Consider the following 20,811-nt stretch of genomic DNA (forward strand, 5'->3'; position numbering starts at 1 on the left):
TTTCTCTCTCTTTTTCCAAATGCTTTCTCTTAATTGCATGTTTACATTATGTTAACTGTACTTGGTAAAATTGCCAGTCATTTTAATGGTTATTTATTTTGCTGTTTATTGTCTTGTAAGTTTGATGGGTTAGCAAAATGCCTACATGTGGATATGAATGACTGATAAATAAATTCTAATTTTTAGAAATCCACATTGTGAAATTTGTATTATTGAAAGCCCAGTACATCTATTGAAAAATCCATCACCAACAGGTAACTTTGTTATCAACAAAGTTAGTTGTGGAGAAGCAGGAAATGAACAACTTGCTAGGTATAGATGAGCTGTTTAAAACATTGATTTACAAAAGTCATCTTAGGTCATGAAGGTCAAAAGGAAAAACAGGCAACTAATTCTGTTTTAAAATCCACTTAAAGCCTTAAAGATTTAAGAGCTCAACTCTGAGGTCAATTCATTCTGGCCTGTAAGTGAAATATTTGCCCTTTGAGCTTCAATATAATTCTGTAAATTAATGTGAACAAATGCACAGCTTTTACAACTAAAGGAACATAGCCTCAAGATCATTTAGTTCATCTTCTTTCAAGGCAGGAATCTTTGTGCCCATTCTTATAAGTGGTCACTCAGGATCTGCTGATTTGAATCACTTTCAGTCATGCACGAATCACCATCTCTGCATTAAGGCTGTGACATGCTTTTGCAGAAACATTCCACTTGGTAACCGTGCCTTCTTGCTGCCTCTTTTTTGAGTTGGTCAAAATAACTCAAACCCTTCCATAAGACAGTCCGTCAGTTGGGTCCACCAAGATCCCCATCCTCCTGGGATATTCATTCTTTCCCTGGTCTCTTCCTTCCATGGATATGAATGCCTTATAAGAGACCCTTTTTCCTTCCCTTTTCTTTGTCCTTGTCTGGATTTACCGACTTTATTTAAAATGTACTGTTTTAGAATACTATGCACAGCCCCGATGAAAGGCAAGAAGAGCACGTCGAATTCCTTTTTTGTCATCTAAGAGGGAAGCATGGTCTCACTTTATTTCCGGACCGTTGTATCCACCAGACACAACCTTTGTCCTCAAACACCACATACACTTTACACAAACTTGTTGACCTCACACCCAACCTCAGCTTTTCTTGAACCTCATCTGAACAAATAAACATTCCTTCTGATCGGCGGATATCCCTCGCGGCGTCAGGAAGGGCTGGCTTGGGCAGTGCTGGCTCAGCTAGCCCGCCCGGGTTCTACAGTTTGGGTTTCCTCTTTGTCCTCTGATTTTAAGAAGTGAGACAAAAAAGCAATTCCTGTTAATCTCTTAGACAATGTAAGGGGCCCTAGACTCCATTCCAGGAAGTTGTTTTCATCAAGGTAACAAAGAGGTGGACCACTGAGAACAGAAAGAAGGCTAGGGACCCCGTTTGTAGGTGGCATCCAGGTAATCCTCAGAGGCGAGGGTAGGGAGAGGGCACCGCTGAACTGGAATGAAGCGCTTGGAGAAAGAGCAGCTCTGCGCCCCGGCGTGGACACGCCCGGGAGTTCAGCCTGGGGGAGTGTGTCACCACGTGCTACAGAGGCGGGGACTAGACTCTCCACTTATCTGTAAAGGGCGTAGGGCCCAATCCCAGAGTTTCCCAGCGGACAGGAGATAAAGGAAAAAGGGAAGAGAGAAAGAGACAGAAAGAGAGAGGAGAGACTCAGACACCGATCTAGTCACAGAAAGAGAAAGACGCAGAGAAAGAGACAGATAGGAGAGGTGAGAGGCTAGCGAGTCCTTCCTTTTAACTTGCCAAGTCCAGAGGTTCCAGGAGGGAGGATTCTGTGTAGACGCTCAAACCCCGGGACTCCGGAGGGTCCGTTTTCTGCAGCTCCCTGGGGACTGACTACACATTTCAACCTTTCTAAGTTAGCCGCGGAGGGAATAAAGCATAAAGACAGGAAGAGGAGATGGGGTTGTACAGTCAGTGCGGTTTGACTTCTTCCTAGGAGTGGCGCGGTTTGGGGCTTTATATCCGGGAGGAGCATGTGTCACCAAACTGTGCGCAAATCCTGGGGCCTCTGCAAACCCGGCTCCCGGGCAGTTGGCCTCAAGCCCAGCCGGGCCGTTCGAGGCTCTGGCCACACAGAGCTCCTGGGGCTGGCCGGCCGGTGGCTCGGTGGCCTTTATCTCTGTCCTCCTTTGTCCCTTTTATCTCAGGCTCTCCAGGAGGCCCGGGGGGCCCCACTCTGTCTATCGCTTCCCCCCGGGCAGAGCTGCCACTTCAATGTCCCGAAGGTCGTGGGCTGCTACTCTTTCAAAGGCGGCGGCGGAGCAGGAGCGCTGCGCGCCACGCTAACCCGGACGGGCGGAGACGCCTGATCGGCTCACTCTCGGCCACTCTTGGCGACACCAGTGCACCCGCGCGTCTCGAAGGGCAGCTTGGGCCAGGATGGCTCCAGGCAGGGCAGTGGCCGGGCTTCTGCTGCTGGCGGCCACCGGCTTCGGAGGGGCAGCGGAAGGGCCCGGGCTCGCCTTCAGCGAGGATGTGCTGAGCTTGTTCGGCGCCAATCGGAGTTTGTCGGCGGCGAAGCTCGAGCTCTTGCTGGAGCAGCTGGGAGCTGCCCCAGTCAAGGGCGTCCTGGATTTGGGCCAGCTGCACTTCAACCAGGTAGGATCGCGGGCCCAGAGCGGCCCTAAAGCCCCGTGGGTGTCCGTAGATTTCCATTTGTATAGGAACCGTTTTCACGTGGGGAAAGTGCAGGAGAGAGAACTTAGGTTTTTCAGGTATGGGACCGCAACTGATCGGTGGCGCTTGATTTCCACTAGATCTGGCTAGTTAATCAGGTTTAAAGGACTAGTACAGTTCAGCCAGAAGTTGCAGTTCTGTCTGATAAGCTGAGAGATCAGAGGCTTGTGCTTTTAAGGTGTTGTAGAAAAGTTTATGAAGTAGTTGAGGAAGGGAAGACACCTTAAGAAATGCTTCTTCCTCTTCTTCTTCTTTTTTTTTTTTTAAAGATAGGAATATTTCATTTAAATCTTCCCAGTAAGACAACGGCTTACTTAATTTTCCACAAAGTCAGCAGAAAGAATATGTTACATGCCACCCTCATTAACAGTTGTCGTGTGGGCATTTCCATTTAAAAATGATGTCCAACGTAGTTCTGACTCCTGAGAGCATTACATTTAGAGCTGAAGAACCTGTTGGACAGATGGGGAAGCTGAGGATACCAAGAGACCAGGATCACAGCTGGTGGTTGAGTTTGTGTCAAGACTGGATTTGAAGGGGGTTGTTTCTTGTCATGTCAGGCTAAGTGATTCCAAAATTCATTCAAAATAAAAACATAACATTTCTCAGTTCATAAACACAGTATTATCTAGTTAACGACAAAATCTTGGGTTTAAGGGCAGCCTCCAACCACCTAGAAGCAAGTAGAAATCATACCTGTTGTGGGGTTGGGGATGTAGTTGAGGGATAGAGCCCTTGCCTAGCATGTGGGAGACCTTGGGGTGAGGTGGGGAGGGGGCAGATTCAATTAAATCAATGCTTTGATTTTTTTTTGAATAACAGAATATAGTATTTCATATCTATCTATCTATCTATCTATATCACTTTTAGGCAATGATAGTTTGTTACAAAGTTTTTGTGTTTCAAGATGTTTGGGCAATTCTGTATACTATACTCTAATCTTGGAAATACAACATTTCCCAATGAATCAGACCTTACATTACAGTTAGAGAAACTTTAATCAGATAAATACATAGGTTGGTATTCTTTTTTTTTTGTTAGTGATTTCATACCCCAATTAAAATGTATGGAAATAGAAATTTCTCAGGAGATAGAAATTTTTGATGCCATGGGGTTTCAGAGGCAGTCTGTCTTTGATCCAGAAGGATTTTGTGATCCCTTATGGATATTTTTAGTTTCCTATTATTCCTGTTCTTGCATGTTATTATATTTGGCTTAATATTTGAGAAATGATATGTTAGAAAGACTGAAATGCTCACATACTATGTGATATTTTAGAAAATAAAAAAAAATAACTTCTGATGTATTTTCTGAGCTCCTCTTCAAGAAGGAGAACTGGACACCAGCATTTCCAAGTAGGTGTGGTCCTATGCTTGGAAAGAAGCTTAGAGACTTGACTTGAATTTGCATATCTGTGGCCCACACACTGTTTTGACTTAAGTGATATCCTTATCTCAAAGTGTCTGAAGGTGAATTTTAAGGGGGACAAAGACCCCTAATCACTCTTCCTAAGATACTGGAAAATATGTCTCAGTTACTTAATTCACTAGTAATATGATCCTTGCTTTATTAGCAGATAGGATGTTTAAGTAGAGAAATTATATGTATGTTAACACTGTGTTTCTCATTCTCAAGTTTGCATATTTAACTCATTATGACCTCTGTGGGCATCCCAAAGAGATAGGAAAAAGCCCATAATTAACTTGTATACAAAGGGAAGCCAAGGAAAATTCACCACTTAATCAGGTCTGCTTAAGGAACATCTATTTGAAGTTCTAAGAAGTCCTAATGAAAACAACAATTCATTGGTTAAAAGAAAACAAATGAAATGTTAATTCAGAAGAATCCATTAATTTGCTGGTAACTAATGGAGTCTAGCCAAGGCATATTCTTATGACTTCAGTGTGAAACCATCTAATTTAGAATAACATTTTAAGGCCTTTGAACATTTTTGTATTTCAAAGAATGCAGTTTAGTTTCCTCACCTGCCACAGGGAACACTGTACTGTATTGTGAAAAAATTAAATTTTCTGACTTTAAAAAAATCCTGAGAAAATAGAATTTGTTTCCACGGGCCAGAAATTTATTGCATCTTCTACAAGATCTATCTTCAAAAGATAGTGTTCTTTTGGATGTGGGCTGTGGTATTAGGTTAGCTTCTCTCAAGTTATAGACTACTGAATTCTGGAGATTTATTAAATGGTTTTAGAAATTTTTCTAATTTTTTTCCCCCGGTGTCTCTAACTACTATTACATTGTCGCTTTGGGAAACCCAAGTGACCTCAGTTCAAACTGGAGATAGTAAAACAATTGAGTTCATTATTCTGCTTCTTATAGTTACTAAGTGCACAAAGAGTTAGATACAAGAAGCAGCCCAAACAACAGAGAGGAGGGAGTGAACTCTTTTTAGGCAGGTGGGTCTCTGTGGCCCCCATGACCACAAGCATAGGTCTGGTCCATGTAGGGGAGTGTCTGGAATATTGGGGATTTTAGAATTGCCTATTTGCTACTTTTTATTGGTTCAAAGTTTTTTTTTTTTTTTTTTTTACACTAGGGATTGAACCTCCCTGGGAGCTTTAGGTTCTTTTATCATTCTTTTTCTTCATTTCCTCTTCTTCAACACCTTATCTCCAAGTTCTTTTGTGTGACACAGGCTAAACAGCCCATGAAAGGGAAGATCTGCGTTTCCCAATTATCACCTTAAGCTGCTGGGAATGACTCCATTCACATAATCTGGTGCCCCGGAGGGTAGAGGAGGTGGCAGGTTGCTGTGTGAAGCAACCTTTGTGTCATACTTTCTTGTACCTGACTCTTGACTGCCCCCTGCAAAATATATGAATTTTCTCTCTTTCACATTTTTACTCTCATCCCATTGCCTGAACTGTATTTTTAATGTCTTTGAATTTATATCAACTCTTCCTGAAGGAGTATAGTATTCTTTCTTTCAAAAACCCTCATATCTGTCTTTTCACTGGGGAAATTCTTGATGCTGGCATTGAAGGCTCTCCTCCTTTGGGGTCAACCTACCTCTCCAGGCCCGGCACCCACTCAATTCAACAATTTGGTAAGCTTTTGCTCAATCTCTTCTTAGCTCTTTTTCTTCCTTAGACCCTTCCTGCCTCCAACTAGAACATTCTTTTTTTCCTTGAATCACTTAATCAAAATCTATGCTTTACAAAGTTCAGTTAAACTTTGCCTTAAAAATTTTTTTGAGCCTCACAAACAACACTGATTCACAGATTTTTGTTTTCCCAGTTCATGAAATATTTTTATCATGCTAGTATCAATTAACTATTCAATAAACAGTTTGACTGACTCCTGCACTCTAATTTAGAATGGTTGAAGTACAGATCTGATCTTATCGCTCATCCTATTAAAACAATTCAGTCCTTTCAAGATAAACTTCAAACACTGTTTTATTTTTTGCAGTGCTGGGGATGGAACCCACGGCCTCAGGGCCTCAGGGCTTCATACTTGTTAGGTCAGTGTTCTACCGCTGAACTCCACCCCATCCCCTAAACTTCAGTCATTTCAATAAAAGCCCCCCCTCCCTTTTTTAAAAAGTTTTTTTTTTTTTTTAGTTGTAGATGGATACAATACTTTTATGTATTTATTTATAAAAGTATTTATTTATAAAAGTATAAAAGTATTCCATGGTGCTGAAGATCGAACCCAGTGCCTCACACGTGCCAAGCAAGCACTCTACCACTGAGCCACAATTGAGGATTAAACTCAGGGGTGTTTCACTATTGAGTTATATATCTCTAGCCACTTTTATTTTTCATTTTGAGACAGGGTCTTGCTAAGTTGCTTAAGGCCTCGATAAATTGCTATGGATGTCCCTGAACTTGTGATCCTCCTGCCTCAGCCTCCCAAATTGCTGGGATTACAGGCATGTGCCACTGTATCTGGCCACAGCTGTAACCTTTTTTTGGGGGTGGGTGGGTACTGGGGATTGAACTCAGGGGCACTGGACCACTGAGTCACATTCCTAGTCCTATTTTGTATTTTTTATTAGAGACAGGGTCTCAGTAAGTTGCTTATCATCTCACTTTTGCTAAAGCTGGTTTTGATCTCGAGATCCTCCTTCTTTAGCCTTCTGAGTCCCTGGGATTACAGGTGTGTGGGTGATGGGGATCCAACCCAGGGCCTTGTGCATGCAAGGCAAGCACTTTACCAACTGAGCTATATCTCCAGCCCCCCACTGCTACAATCTTAACAGGCTGGGTTTTTTTTCTTTTTTTTCTTTTTTTTTTTTTTTTAAGAGAGAGAGGAGAGAGAGAAGAGAATCTTTTTTTGTAGATGGAGAATTTTTTTTTTATGTGGTGCTGAGAATCGAATCTCGGTCCCGCCCATGCTAGTCGAGCGCTCAACCTCTGAGCCACCATCCCAGCCCATAACAGGCTGTTTATAGTGCTCAGTGTTCCACTTATATCTGCTTATGCTCTGGTATTAATTCTTCTGAGACCTTTCTTGATCTGCCTAAAGCATTTAGTAGGAATCTCTTTTATGTGATCTTGTATTAATCGATGCCTGTGAAATCATAATAATATTTATTATAATAATAATATTAATAATAAATATTGCAATTATAACATGGACAGATTTTATGTTACTTTTTTGTTTTTTGTTTTTTTACATGGCTGTACTCCCTCTATGCCCCTCTCTCCTCTCCCACTAGATTATAAACAAATTGAAAGGTGTATCCTGATTCATCTCTCCAGGGGTTGGTGTAGTGCCTGGTTCATAAGATGTATTCATTAGAAATTTTTTGAATAAGTGAGTGAAGATAGTTTAAGATGAGTAAAATAATTTGGGTTTACACATGACTTTACGGATAATTGGAGGAGATAAGACATGCACAAATAACTATAATGTACCATAAAATGATATGTCTGGTTGGATCAGACTTGTGTCTTCAAAAAATTAATCTAACTTTGGAGTGTGGAATGTAGGTAGTGCATCAAGATGGGAGCTAAGGGAGGCAGGAACGGTGGGTTGCATGAGGCATAATGACCATTGCAGTTGGAAACAGTCAGAAGGTAGTTGACAGGTAGTAGGCATGGATGAAGCATATTCAAAAGGCCCCAAGGATAAACACTGTCAACTACAATTTTTCATTTTATTTTTATTTTTGTGATGCTGGGGATTGAATCCTGGCCTTTGTTCATGCCCAGCAAACATTTTAACACAGAGATATACCTTCAGGTTTTTGGTCTATAAGGGTCATTTACTATTAGATCTATTCCTTCATTATCCCTCTTTATTATAATCCCAGAAGGGGAGAGACAGTGATGAGTCCTGGTTCAGATCAATGGCTGGTGAGGATAGTGGTATGTAGCATACAGAAGGTACCCGCGTGCACGTGTGTGTATATATGTGTGTGTGTGTGTGCGCGTGTGTGTGTGTGTGTGTGTGTGTGTGTGTGGTCACTACATACATATTCTATGCATTGCTTATTGTTGTCTATTGCATTTTTTTCCGGGGATAGACATATGAAGGAGGAAGGTTCCAGGCAGCACTGACTATGGATGGAAGAGATAAAGAACATCATCTGTCTTTTCTTTTTTGGCTTTTATGTGCCGAGACATAGCAGGAGTAAACCTGCTAGGAATGCCTTCCGACCTGCTCGTTCAGTGAGAAACCAGAAAGGTGACACAGAAGGGTGAAGTTGTGTTGGTCTCTTGTCAAGTGTCCTCAAAGACAATGGCTCTATTCTGCCCTATTATATCACTATTACATAAGTTGTGCCCAGTGTGCTGTGTTTCAAGGCTTTTGGGAAAACTTTTGAGAAACACTCAAAAGTCATTTGACTATGGCTTCAAGAGTTTAGTTTACCTGGATTCCAGGTGTGATTGGGATCTGAATAGGAAAATGCTTTTCATTCTTTCCACATCTAACACCTAAACTTTCATCTTTATTCCCTATCCTGGGGATCACATGGACTGTTTTGTACATAACATAAATAATTGTAGCTGGGATTTATCAACCTTTTACTAGGTGACATAACTCTTTTAACCCACTTATTTGTATTATCACATTTTATACTCACATCAGTCCTATGGTAAAGGTACTATGATTATCTTCACTTTGCACAAAGGGAAAATGTGGCATGGGGACACATTTTCTGTGTCAGTGACCCAGTGTCACAAAGTAAGAGGTGGAACCTCAGGCAATCCTAAGCTCCAGGCTGTGGTGTATTTTTGGGGTCCATAGTCTAGAAAAGTATCCTTCCTCCAGCCCAAGCAATCATCACCTCAGATTCTGAACCATGGACAGAAGTTGCTAAGCATCAGTTTCTTGTCTGGCTCCATTGCTTGGTCACATTAAATCAAAAGGGCCACAAGAGTGACAATTAGTTCTTGTCTTCAAGGCCCTATCATACAACCAGGGAATAAGATGGAAACTTGTGAAAAGTAAACGCACAAGGTAAAACTGCAGTATCTAAGTAATCACCGTAGCAAACAGGAGGCATATCACAAGGCCCTGCATGATTGTCAAATGGACACCTGTGGCATGGACCTGAAGGACTCTTGTGACCCTGGCTCCAAATAAATTGGAAATACCCTATAAGGAGTTACAACTCAATCAATTTTACTTATCTGGTTTCATTTAAAAAAAAAATGTCTGTACTAATTGAACTTCTGCTTCTACCAAGTGTGTCTGTACCATTAATTACAAATTGGATTTCCTTGTGAATTTATATGCATTTTCTTTTGTAGAGAATGAAATTTTCTTTTATGCTTTCTCATGTGCGGAATTTTTCTTCAGACAGTATTTTGAGCAACAATAGTTCTTCTATATGACTTGGAAAGGGTTCTGTCAGTGAGCACTTCTGGTAGCAGACAGTGGAAATCTTCCTTTCTCTGGTCCGTGGTAATGGCACTGGAGAAAATGATTGTTCATAGGTGCTGGGGAATGAGCTGAAGCAAGGAATGGGAGCTGATGAGCAAGTACTTTGGTAGCATCAGTGGCTCCACCTTAAGTGAAGCTTCGCTGCAGGTGGGAGTTTGAGCTCTGTCACTACCAGGAGAGGTAAATTCCTTTCCTTATTTATTGGCAGTGCTGGGGTTTCAAGCCCTGGACTTTGCACATGGTAGACAAGTGTTGTACCACTGAGCTACATCTCCAGCCTGGTAAACTCCTTTCCTTAACTGGGATAGATCTTTATTTCTCCCTGGGGATGTTGGAAGTAGAATTGATAGGTAGGAGGCTTGTAGGTGTTGGGCTTTCCATGGCTCATGCTGTATTTCTGTTTGTTAGTTATATTCATCTTGGGGGATATTGAGGAGGAAGCACTTAGTTTCCTCATCATAAAAACTCATATCTTCTTTAAATTTAATACATTTTGAAATCCTCTATGTTATCAGTTTCTTTTGGGGGAGTAGGAGTTGGGGACAGAAATGAGAGTATAAATATGAATGGAAAATCTGTGGGGTGTAATGGTACCTGCTTGTAATCCCAGCTCTTTGGGAGGTTGAGGCCAGAGGATTTTAAGTTTAAGGACATCATGGGTGACTTAATGAGACCCTGGTTCAAAATAAAATAAAAAGGGCTGGGAATTAGCTCAGTGGCATCAGAGCTTGGCCTGGGATCAATCTCCAGAACCACCACCACCAAAGAAATTTAAAAAAAAGAAAGAAAAGAAAAAAGGCCTGAGGCTGAGAAGGATCAACATTTTTGGAGGGAGGTGGGGAAAGTCCCAAGTGAAGGCAGCTGGCAGCTGGGTGGTTGATAATGACTCTGTGAGTTATGTGTATAAAGGTGGTGTTTTCCTCAAAGGATGTACACTTACCAAGTACAGTCAGCTAACATTGGGATCATTTCCAATGCAGCATTTAAATCAATGTTACTAAACTCTGGACAATCTTAGAAACTATATAGTTTTCAGAGGATTTCCCCAAGTTCAACTCCAGTTAACAGATTGCTGTTTGTAATTGAAATGAATTAGTTTATTCTCAAAAATTCCCCCTTGTCTGTTTCAGTAATGGAATAGGTTTGCTGGGTCTTGAGATTTATTTTATAAAGAAGTGAAGCTATCATTGAATTACCTTTGCCATGATGGGATTTGAGAACATAGAAAACCTTCAGAATGGAGCCTTGTTTAATGCAGGTTCTGTCTCCTTCCAAAGCTCCTCTTTTGTTTTTCTTGGCCTGAAGTTTAAGGAGAACAAAAACAAAAATATCTGAATCTAGATCAAAGGTATTTACCTGAAAAGTGGTATTGTGCCTTTCAAATATTTAACACCTTGGCTTTGTAATTCTTTAAAAAATATACTGAATAGTTAGAGGGAAAAATTAAGCAAGCATTGATAAAGGCTTTAAGGCTTTAAAATTTCTGTGAATCTACTTCAAAATAATCTAGATTTGTCATTGCTTTATTTAATGAGTTTCTTAGCTCTCTGACTATATTGAGAGTACAGAATAATGGTTAACAGTTTGGCCTCTAGAGTCCAACAGACATGGATTGAAATTTTAATTGTCACTTATTAGCTTATTTTGAGTCACAGGCAAGCAAATTAACCTCTTTAATTCGTAGTTTTCACATCTGGAGATTGAAATGAATGGTCCTTACTCACAGAATGATTGTTTGAAGGAAAAAATAAAAATAAGAACATCCATGGCTTTTCTATATTTAGTGTATTACATGAACTAACAATAAAAGTGTAAGATCCGCCCCCCACTACTTATATACATATAGTAAATACGAAAAAAGACAAAGCTTATAAAATACTTAGCATCATATCTGGTTCAAATTATGTGCTTAATACATGGTTACTCTCATCATAATGCTACATTACTTGGTGTGTTGTCTGTAGCAAAATTGTCCTTGATTGGGGACCTGAGCACCTTAGAGGTAGACAGTTTATAGAAAAAAGTATTGCTATAAAAAACCGCAGGGATTAATGACAGGAAAAATTCTGTGGCAAGTCAGTCAGTCTGGTAGCTTCATTTCCATGATGACTCTCACCTTAAAAAAGGCTTTAAGTGTCTCTTCTTCTTTTTCATCAAACACTCATAATACATTGCTGAGAATGTTACCCTAGGTGTGGAAATAAATAAAATAGTTTTAGTATTTGAATACACATTGAAATGATTCCTTTTCTTCTATAACTTCTGAGGCTATATGTTATTTCTTTCCAAAACTTACATTACTACTAAAATATGAGTGGTTAAGATCCATATTATATTTCTAGAAGGATAGAATTGTGATTTTAAATTTAGATATACTTCTAAATCTATATAAACCTCTCTATGGATTTTGCAAGCCAAAGAATCCAGGCCCCTTCCTATTCAGCTGAACCTTGTTAATTGGAGAACATGCGGGAGAACAGGAGAGATGTGGCTTTTCAAGGGCAGGGAAAGAGAAAATAAGCCAGCAAAATCAGTAGGTTGATTCTGAGTTGGGTGTCAGAGTCCATTTTACATCAGTCTTGGTCATATGAGCTATAAAGCACACAGACCATTTTGTTGAGGATTGCATGCTATTGATGGTATCCAGTAGCTGAGTTTGTATATGAAATCATGATGCACTGCAGTTTCTTTAGGAGTAGTGTCTCAGAACTTTGGTATGTTCTTTGGCTACTTCACCTACATATATTAATATGAGAAGTTAACCACTGGCTCTGTTCCTAATGTTATGATTGCTATTTATGTAAATGTTGTGGGTAGTACTTTCACAGGTAGCAGAGGAAGCTGCTCTTTTCCTAATAGGAATAATAGCTAACATTTATGGAGAGGTTCTTGTGTGTCAGGTATTGTGCTTAGTGCTTTCTTATTTATATCCTAATACTTCTAATCCCTGGGGGAAAAGACTTTTTTTTTTTTTTTTTTTTTTTTTTTAACCAGGAAGAAACACAGCCTCAGATAAGTTAGATGACTCTAAATGAGATAGATCACAGGTGCAGAGTGAGGATTCCACTCTAGGGTGACTGACTTCAGACCCTGTGTCCTTTCCATGGTTGCTTCTCGTGGGAAGAATACCATCCCATGGAGAGGTTAGCTCACCTTGAAAGTGCCTGGAGGTCAAGGTGAAACTGATGTCAGTTTCTTGAAACTACTGTGAACTGTGCACTCATTTGAGGCAGGGGGGTGTTCTTTGCTGATGTTATTGTCTTTTTGAATATAAAAAAGAAAAAAAAATATTTATTTTCTTTGTCCTCTTGTTACTTTGTAACAACACAACTTTCTAAATTAGTTTAACCAAATTGCAATAATTATGAACAGCTAACTCTAAAATCCAATATTAATTCCTTTACAAGCTGTTTTTCTAACCTTTCAAAGTTATTTCTTGCTATGGACATTTGCTTTGCCAAACGGTTTTATGAGAACTACTACATATCAATTTCTCCGGAATCTGAGGTACAAGTAAATTGTTTAAATAAAGTTCAGACCAAGTACCCAAATTTGTTTGGGACATGAGATATTCCAACTTTGAATCCTCAGTTCTTTCCCCTTGTGCTTAAGCAGATGCTGTATTAGTGAGGCCACTGTACTATGACCCCCTGAATATTCCCTGGTTTTTGTGCCTCACTTTCTGCATGTAACTGGATGGGGAAGTATGAATACCTATTTCCTTATCCCCTAGTCACTCCCCAAGTCATTGTGATTGAGCTTCTCCCACCACTTCCTTGAAATTATTCTACACAAGGTCACACAGAACCTTTTATTCCTTTTATTGTTAAACATAATGAATGCTTCTCACGCCTTGTCTGACCTCTGTAAATTTTGATGGTGCTGATTATATTCAAGTATGAAGCATCTTTTACTTGCCTGAAACTTTGCTGTTTGGCTTGTCTCTCTGGCTGCTGTTTTTCAATTTTGATTTCCTTTGCTCATTCTTTAATTACTAGTGTTCCTCAGGGTTCCATCACAAGCCCGTCTTCTATTGACTTTACATACAATCTCAAGTCACTCTTTTTTTTTTTTTTTTTTTTTGGTTGTAGATGGACACAATACCTTTATTTTTTGGGGGTGCTGAGAATCAAACCCAGGGCCTTACATGTGCAAGTGCTCTACCACTGAGCCACGACCTCAGCCCAACCTCAGTCATTATTTTTTTAAAATATTTTTTTAGTTGTAGATGAACATACAGTATCTTTATTTATTTTTATGTGGCGATGAGGTTTGAACCCAGTGCCTCTCACATGTGAGGCAAGTGTTTTACCACTGAGCTATACAGCCCCAGGCCCCCCCCCCCAGTCATTCTTAAGGTTGTGTTTTTCTGTATGGCTGCTTTTCAGATTTCTCTTTTGATTTGAACTTTGGACATCCAGGGTGGATGGATTCTAACTCTACCAACTTCCCCATATCATCAGGTCTAAACTTGTCTCAAATAGAACTCAGCAACTCCATCTCTTTCTCCACGAAAACCTGGTAATGCTGTTTTGCCCATCTCAGAGATACATATCACCATCTACTCCATGGATTAGGCTGAGAAAATAGATGTTGTCCTCCCTCCCTCCCTTCTTTTCTCCTCTTCCTCCTCCGTCTTCTTCTGCTTCTTCTCTTCTTTCTTTGTCAAATGCACATAAGCCTTATTACATTAGTTTCTAAATATCTTCTATTTAATTCCGAAACTCAAGTGTTCTCTTTCATGTAATGAACAAAATGTAGCTATCTAGTGGGATGGTAGTGGAGATGAAATCGCATTCTGTATCCAGCCATTCTCCGCAGTGCCTGGCATGCTGTGAGTGTTCAGAAGCCCCCCACATGGCTGCTGCTACCCTCTACATCCAGTCTTGCTCCCGTCTCTCTCTATCCTCCACATTTCTGTCTAACTTATATTATTAATATGCAAATCCGAGCAGGCCTCCATTTTCACCAGACTTCCCAGTACAGTTAAAATGAATTCTACTGTCCTTTAGGACCCTGCGGCATCTGCCCCCATTCCCATATATCTTCAACCTTATTTCTACTTTATCTTCAAGTCTCAGTTTAGATGTTGTTTTCTCTAGAAAGTCTTTGACAATCCTATTACCTGAGGATGAGTTAATTACACAGTCTTCTTGCCATTCACGGATCCTACCCTAACTTGTAGCAGGCCATGGTATAATTATTTATGTTTTTATATGAACCCTTTAATAGTCCGTAAGATTTGTGAAGTGAGAGACTGTGTTTGTCTCTGTCACCTTCTGTTTTCACTGAACCGCATAGTGTCTAGCAGATAGTTGGAATTCAGGAAATATTTGTTGAGTAGTCGAATACTTATTTGCTTGATAAATAATTTCAATCTTTTAAACCATACTTTGTAACAACACAACTTTCTAAATTATTTTAATCAAATTAAAAACTTGTTTAAGTCAAGGTAAAAAAGTAATTCCTTTGATGCAGACAAATAAATTTTAAAAGTAGTATAAAAGAAATAGTTGAAATTTTACCCATGTGTTGTCTGAGGAAAAGGAAATAATAAAGATAATAAATTTTGTATGACTCTTGATTTCTGAATTTTTCAGAATTCTATTCTCCTCATTTGGACTTGGTTGTTCTCCATTGCTATATGTCTAGGTCAACTTGGAAGCACTAGTGTCAGTATTTGCTTATTTGTAGTATCAGGGCCACACTGATTCTGGGAGAGATTCATAGAATGAGCAGAAAACCTTGTGACTGTAAAATTTGGCTCTTCAGAGGTCCTGGTAAATGACTCTCGGGTTATTGACTTTTATTTCCCAGAACTATATTTAGACATTGAGTTCCAATTTTTTTTTTTTTTTTTTTGGTACAGGGATAGAGCCCTGGGACACTTAACCACTGGGGCACATCCCCAGCATTTTTTTTTTTTTGTATTTTTATTTAGAGACAAGGCATTTTTTGTATCTTGTATTTTTATTTAGAATCTCACTGAGTTGCTTAGTGCCTTGCCATTGCCGAGGCTGGCTTTGAACTTGTGATCCTGCTGCTTCAGCCTCCTGAGCTAGTTTTAAATCTCCTTTTATGCATCCTCTTTGCTTAACCTATCAAATTAGTGAGTTTTTAATACATGGGGTGTCTTTTATGTCCAAAGCCTTGTTAGGATTTGAGGAAGACAAAATAAGGAAGAAGTATCCTCTCTAGATGTTTATGATCTTACTGAAGAGATGCCCCTTTTTGGAGAGGAGGATATGGTGGATATGAACCCAGGGCTACTTTACCACTGAGCTATTTACCCAGATCATCTTCTTCTTATTTTTAATTTTGAGACAGGGTCTCATTAAGTTGCTGAGCTGGCGTCAAACTCATGATCCTCCTGCCTCAGCCTCCTGAATTGCTTGGATCATAGGTGTGCGCCACGGTGTCTGGTGAGATACCGGTTTCTGTGAACAGATAATCATATGAGGAAGTACCAGTTAGTCTAAACAAATGAACACTATGGATGTAGGAGTCTGGAGAAGAAGGGTTGAGCATAGCTGAGGAGGTGGGTTCCAAAAGGGGCTTCACAGGACAAACTGTAGTTGGATAGTTTGAGAGGAGGGGCATCAGTCTCCTAGGCCATGAAGGTCAATGTCACGACGGAGGTAGAATACATGGCTTATTAGAACTGTTGGGTTAGAATAGAGAGTTCACATATGTTTGTAGAGGATGGTAAGGGGGGGAGAGGAATATTAAAGACAGATAATTGAGTTCCTTAAGTGTTAGGCCTTAGGATGAGTGGCAGAGGAGCAAACTGAGGGTGACGCTTCAGTGGACACAATCTTCTGGAGTGGGATAAATAGGATAAGAGGTATATTAGATAGGATTGTATTACAAGCTTCTAACTCCTCTGCTACGTGGTATATAAGGCATTGTCTGTGTCTTTTTTTTTTTTTTTTTTTAATTTTGGCACTGGAGCTTCCTGTGCATCCTTCTTATGTTCTAGGTGCTCAAACTTTTTGTTCCAAGGATCTCCTTGTGCTCTTAAATTATGGAGAACATCAAAGAGCCTTAGTATGTGTGATTCATAGCTATTCATATTTACCATTATAGAAATTAGAGTTGAGAAAACTTGGAAATATTTATTGAATTTATTAAAAATGACAATGATGAATTCGTTCTATGTTAAAAGAAAAAATAACCGTGTTTTATATGACCATAAAAATAGAGAATGGCGTTGTTTTATGCTTTGCAAAGATTTAATACCTAGCTTACTAGCAGAGGGTTGGATCCCCAGATGAGATTTTGCATTTGATCTGTTATGACATCTGTGGCCTCTGGAAACTGCATTGTTCACTCATAACAGAGTGAGAGTGAAAAAGAGAAATGTAGACTTAGTATTTTTATGAAAATAATTTTGACTTGCGTTATGTTCTGATAGGATCTGGGCAACCCTCAGGGGCCTTGGATCATGCTTTGAGAATCAGTGTGCTAAAGGTCTCTTTGTGTGATTGGTTATGTGATGGACAAGGCCAGTCCCTGCATACAGAGATAATATGGTTTTGAAGGATGTGCTCATTCCTCATGGTCTCTTCATGCTCTGACTTGCATAAGAGGCATGCCTTGTACCCTTTATCCCCAGAGGGACTGAGTGAAGCCCTTGGTTACCAGCAAGGCAAAAAGGCCTTTTGGTCTTGCTAGCAGATGGGAGAAAGCCTGTGGGGCCATCTTATAGGGGATGAGAAGTAGGGTCAGGTGAGAGTTGAGAGGCAGAAATCCAGATCCGGTTTCTGTCTGACACCACACCAGGTGTTTAGAGGTGAAGGGGGCTTGAGAAACTGAAGGGAGCATGGAACAGGGCTGGAGGACTTGTCGGTTTACTATGATAAAGTCAGAAAAGTTTGTGAACTGTTTTTTGTTTTTTTAAATTTTTTTTATTCTAGTTTGTTATATATGATAGCAGAATGCATTACAACTCATATTACATATATAGAGCACAATTTTTCATATCTCTGCTTTTATACAAAGTATATTCACACCATTCGTGTCTTCTTCATACATGTATTTAGGGTAGTGATGTCCATCTCATTCCACCATCTTTTTTTTTTTACCCCCTTGTCCCTCTCCTACCCTCCCACCCTTCTGCCCTATCTAGGGTTGATCTATTCCTCCCATACTCCCCCTCCCTACCCCACTATGACTCAGCCTCCTTATGTCAGAGAAAACATTCGGCATTTGTTTTTTTGTGATTGGCTAACATCACTTAGCATTATCTTCTCCAACTCCATCTATTTACCTGAAAATGCCATGATTTTATTCTCTTTTATTGCCAAGTAATATTCTGTTGTGTGTGAACTGTTTTGAAAAAAAGTATTGTAGCTTTTACTATTTCTTTTTTCTCTTCATTTTTAGTAATATCTTAGACTTCTAGCTCATCTTGTGTGTGTGTGTCTGTGTGTGTGAAAGAGAGAGAGAGAGAGAGAGAGAGAGAGAGAGAGAGAGAGAGACAACCTAGAGAAAAAAGTTAAAAAATTCCCATCGATTTAATTTTATTTTTCTCAATGAAATAGGAATGTAAGTGCAGTGATAAAAACTTTGGCAGATACAGAGAAGCAGAAAGGAAAAAATAAAAATCCCCATAATTTCACCACCCAGAAATAAGCACTGTTAACATTTTGGAGCAGATAGCTGCAGATTATATTTAACCTTATTTCTGGCACTAGTGTTATTTTGTACATTTATTTTATAAAAATCTTTTTCCCCTTAACAATGTATTATGAGACAAGACATGTTTCTCTTTGAATTAATATATTCAGTACTTTTCATCTGTTTTTTAGGAAATTTTAAGAATGAGAGTGTATGAGTGTATGTGAGTAGGTTTGCAAGTGTGTGTATGTGAATGTATTTATGTGAATGTATGTGGGTGTGTATAGGTGTGTGTGTGAATGTGTGGATATGTGTGTGCATGTTTGTCAGTATGTATGAGTACACTTATGTGAGTGTGTATGTGATGTGTATGGATGTGTGTAGGTGAGTATGTGTGAGTGTGTATGCATGCATATGTGTGTATGTGAGCATGACACATATCCATCACTTGGGACACTGAGGCAGAGGTTCACACGTTCAAACCCAGCCTAAGCAACTTAGAGACTCCCTGTCTCAAAATAAAAAGTACTGGGGATGTACGTCAGTGATAGAAAACTTGCGTAATATGCCTGAGGTCCCTTGTTCAACTGCCAGTACATCAAAAAAGAAAAGGAAAGTATCAAAACAAAAAAAACAGCGCTTGAGGAGATGAGCTCATTCCTCTGCCCCTTCCATCATGTGATGCTATGGCAACAAGGTGCTTTGACTTTGGACTTGCCAGTTTCCAGAACCGTGGCAATTCAATTTCTGTTGTTAATAAATTACCCAGACTAAGGTATTTTGTTATAGCAGCACAAAGTGACAGAAGCATTTGGGAATACCTCCATTTCCCCCGCTATGGGAAGGACACTTTTGCTGGTTCTAGGATTCTTGGCTTCCATATTTTGTCCTTTATCACTTTGAATATATCAATGTCTTTTACATTCTAGGGTTTCTACCTGATGAATGTTTGCTCTCTCTCAACCCCATAGGTGTTAATATTGTGCTTTACAGGGTCTTAGGGAACAGAGCATTGTGTTATAGTATTACAATGTGAGTGAAGTGCTACCATCCCTTTGATATCAATCATTCCGAGTTGGAAGAAAAAGAAATTGAATACCTTGAGTGTCGTTATAGTGAGGGGTTTAAAAGTTGAAAGTTATTATAGCTGGACCTCCTGGTGCATGCCTGTAAACCCAGCAACTTGAGAGGCTGAGGCAGGAGAATCCCAAATTCCAGGCCAGCCTTAGCAACTGAGTGAGGCCCTCACCAACTTAGTGAGACCCTGTCTCAAAAAAAAATATATATATATACAAAATGTCTGGGGGTATAGCTCAGTGGTTAAGCATCCCTGAGTTCAATCCCCAATTGAACTAAAGATTGAAAAGAAAGTTATTACTGATTTTCAGACTCAAGAAAAGACCATCGAAATCTACTGCAAATTTTAATTTCTCAACAAGTGAATGTCAGTCTTCATATTTCATTAAGGCAAAAAGCTTCCAGAATCCTTTCTTATTCTTATTATGAGAGTTGAAAAAGTCTTATTCTTATTATGAGAGTTGAAAAATCTACGACATTCCACCTGCACATTTCTGCTGAAGCAGGAAGCCTCATCAATCAAACACTGGCTGTGGCACCACACAGAGGCCAACAGTAGCACAAATCCCAGGGCAACCATGGCTGAGCCAGGGTAAGGAAGGTCTCTGCTTCCGGCACCATGAGGACCCCCACTCCCAGCCTGGTTTCCCATCATGACCTTGTGTCGCCCATACTCATTCCTGGAGGATCAGTAGATGAGACACATCAGAGAGCAGCAAGTGCTCTTAAGGTCTAGGTCAGAAGAAAACTGCCCTCCACAGGTGGGCCCACAGTCCATACCCATGAAAGAAGCAAAGGCTGGGAGGGGGTGACAGCTGTGTTGTTGCAAACCATGCTTCTGTGTGTCTCCAATGAAAGGAGAGCAGAAACACAAGATTCGGAAACGGTGACTCCTGTGAAAATGGAGAGCTGAGAGAGACAAGACTGATGGACAGCCAGGGGACCCTGAGCCCTGTAGATCCTGACATCATAGTGTGGGCATCAGTTAGGTGTGAACTCAGACAGCGGCAGGTGTGAGGTGTGCAAATTGGCTCAGGCTTCACACAGGTATCAAGCAGCACATCTGGATCCACCCAGGAGTCTCTTTGCCTCCACCTTGAGAGACATCAGAGGCTCTTTTCCCCAGAACACTTCCCCGTGCCTTGCTCCTCCCTGTCTGTTCTTCTATGTTTTGGAATAGCAGAGATGGTTCTTAATTAGAAGAAGAAGGAGGAGGAGGAGGAGGAGGAGGAGGAGGAGGAGGAGGAGGAGGAGGAGGAGGAGAGAAGGAGGAGGAGGAGGAGGAGGAGGAGGAGGAGGAGAGAAGGAGGAGGAGGAGGAGGAGGAGGAGAGAAGGAGGAGGAGGAGGAGGAGGACTGATTACTTTATGTATGTATGTGACTGTATGACCAATGTGATTCTGCAATATGTACACTCAGAAAAATGAGAAATTATAACCCATCTATGCATGATATATCAAAGTATATAAGTACACTCTAGTGTCATGTATAACTAATTAAAACAAATAAAAATTAAAAAAATAAATATATGAGATGGTAAAAA

At 40.1% G+C, this 20,811-nt stretch overlaps 1 protein-coding gene across 2 annotated transcripts in view; it reads left to right on the plus strand.

Moving 5' to 3' along the window:
- Positions 1–1,588: 1,588 nt before the first annotated feature.
- Positions 1,589–20,811, plus strand: part of Slc39a8 (solute carrier family 39 member 8) — an 83,678-nt gene continuing 64,455 nt past the window's right edge. Inside the window, exons 1-2 of one of the 2 annotated variants that reach the window (XM_078021871.1) lie at positions 1,589–1,748; positions 2,190–2,640. In XM_078021871.1, coding sequence (XP_077877997.1) covers positions 2,422–2,640 — 219 coding nt within the window. In that variant the 5' untranslated portion in view covers positions 1,589–1,748; positions 2,190–2,421. Of the gene's footprint in view, positions 1,749–2,053; positions 2,641–20,811 lie in introns of those variants that run through there. The other variant, XM_021726645.3, reaches the window with a different exon arrangement.

The sequence above is a fragment of the Ictidomys tridecemlineatus genome, chromosome 9 (assembly GCF_052094955.1).
Source record: "Ictidomys tridecemlineatus isolate mIctTri1 chromosome 9, mIctTri1.hap1, whole genome shotgun sequence".
In the NCBI taxonomy this organism is placed as follows: Eukaryota; Metazoa; Chordata; class Mammalia; order Rodentia; family Sciuridae; genus Ictidomys; species Ictidomys tridecemlineatus.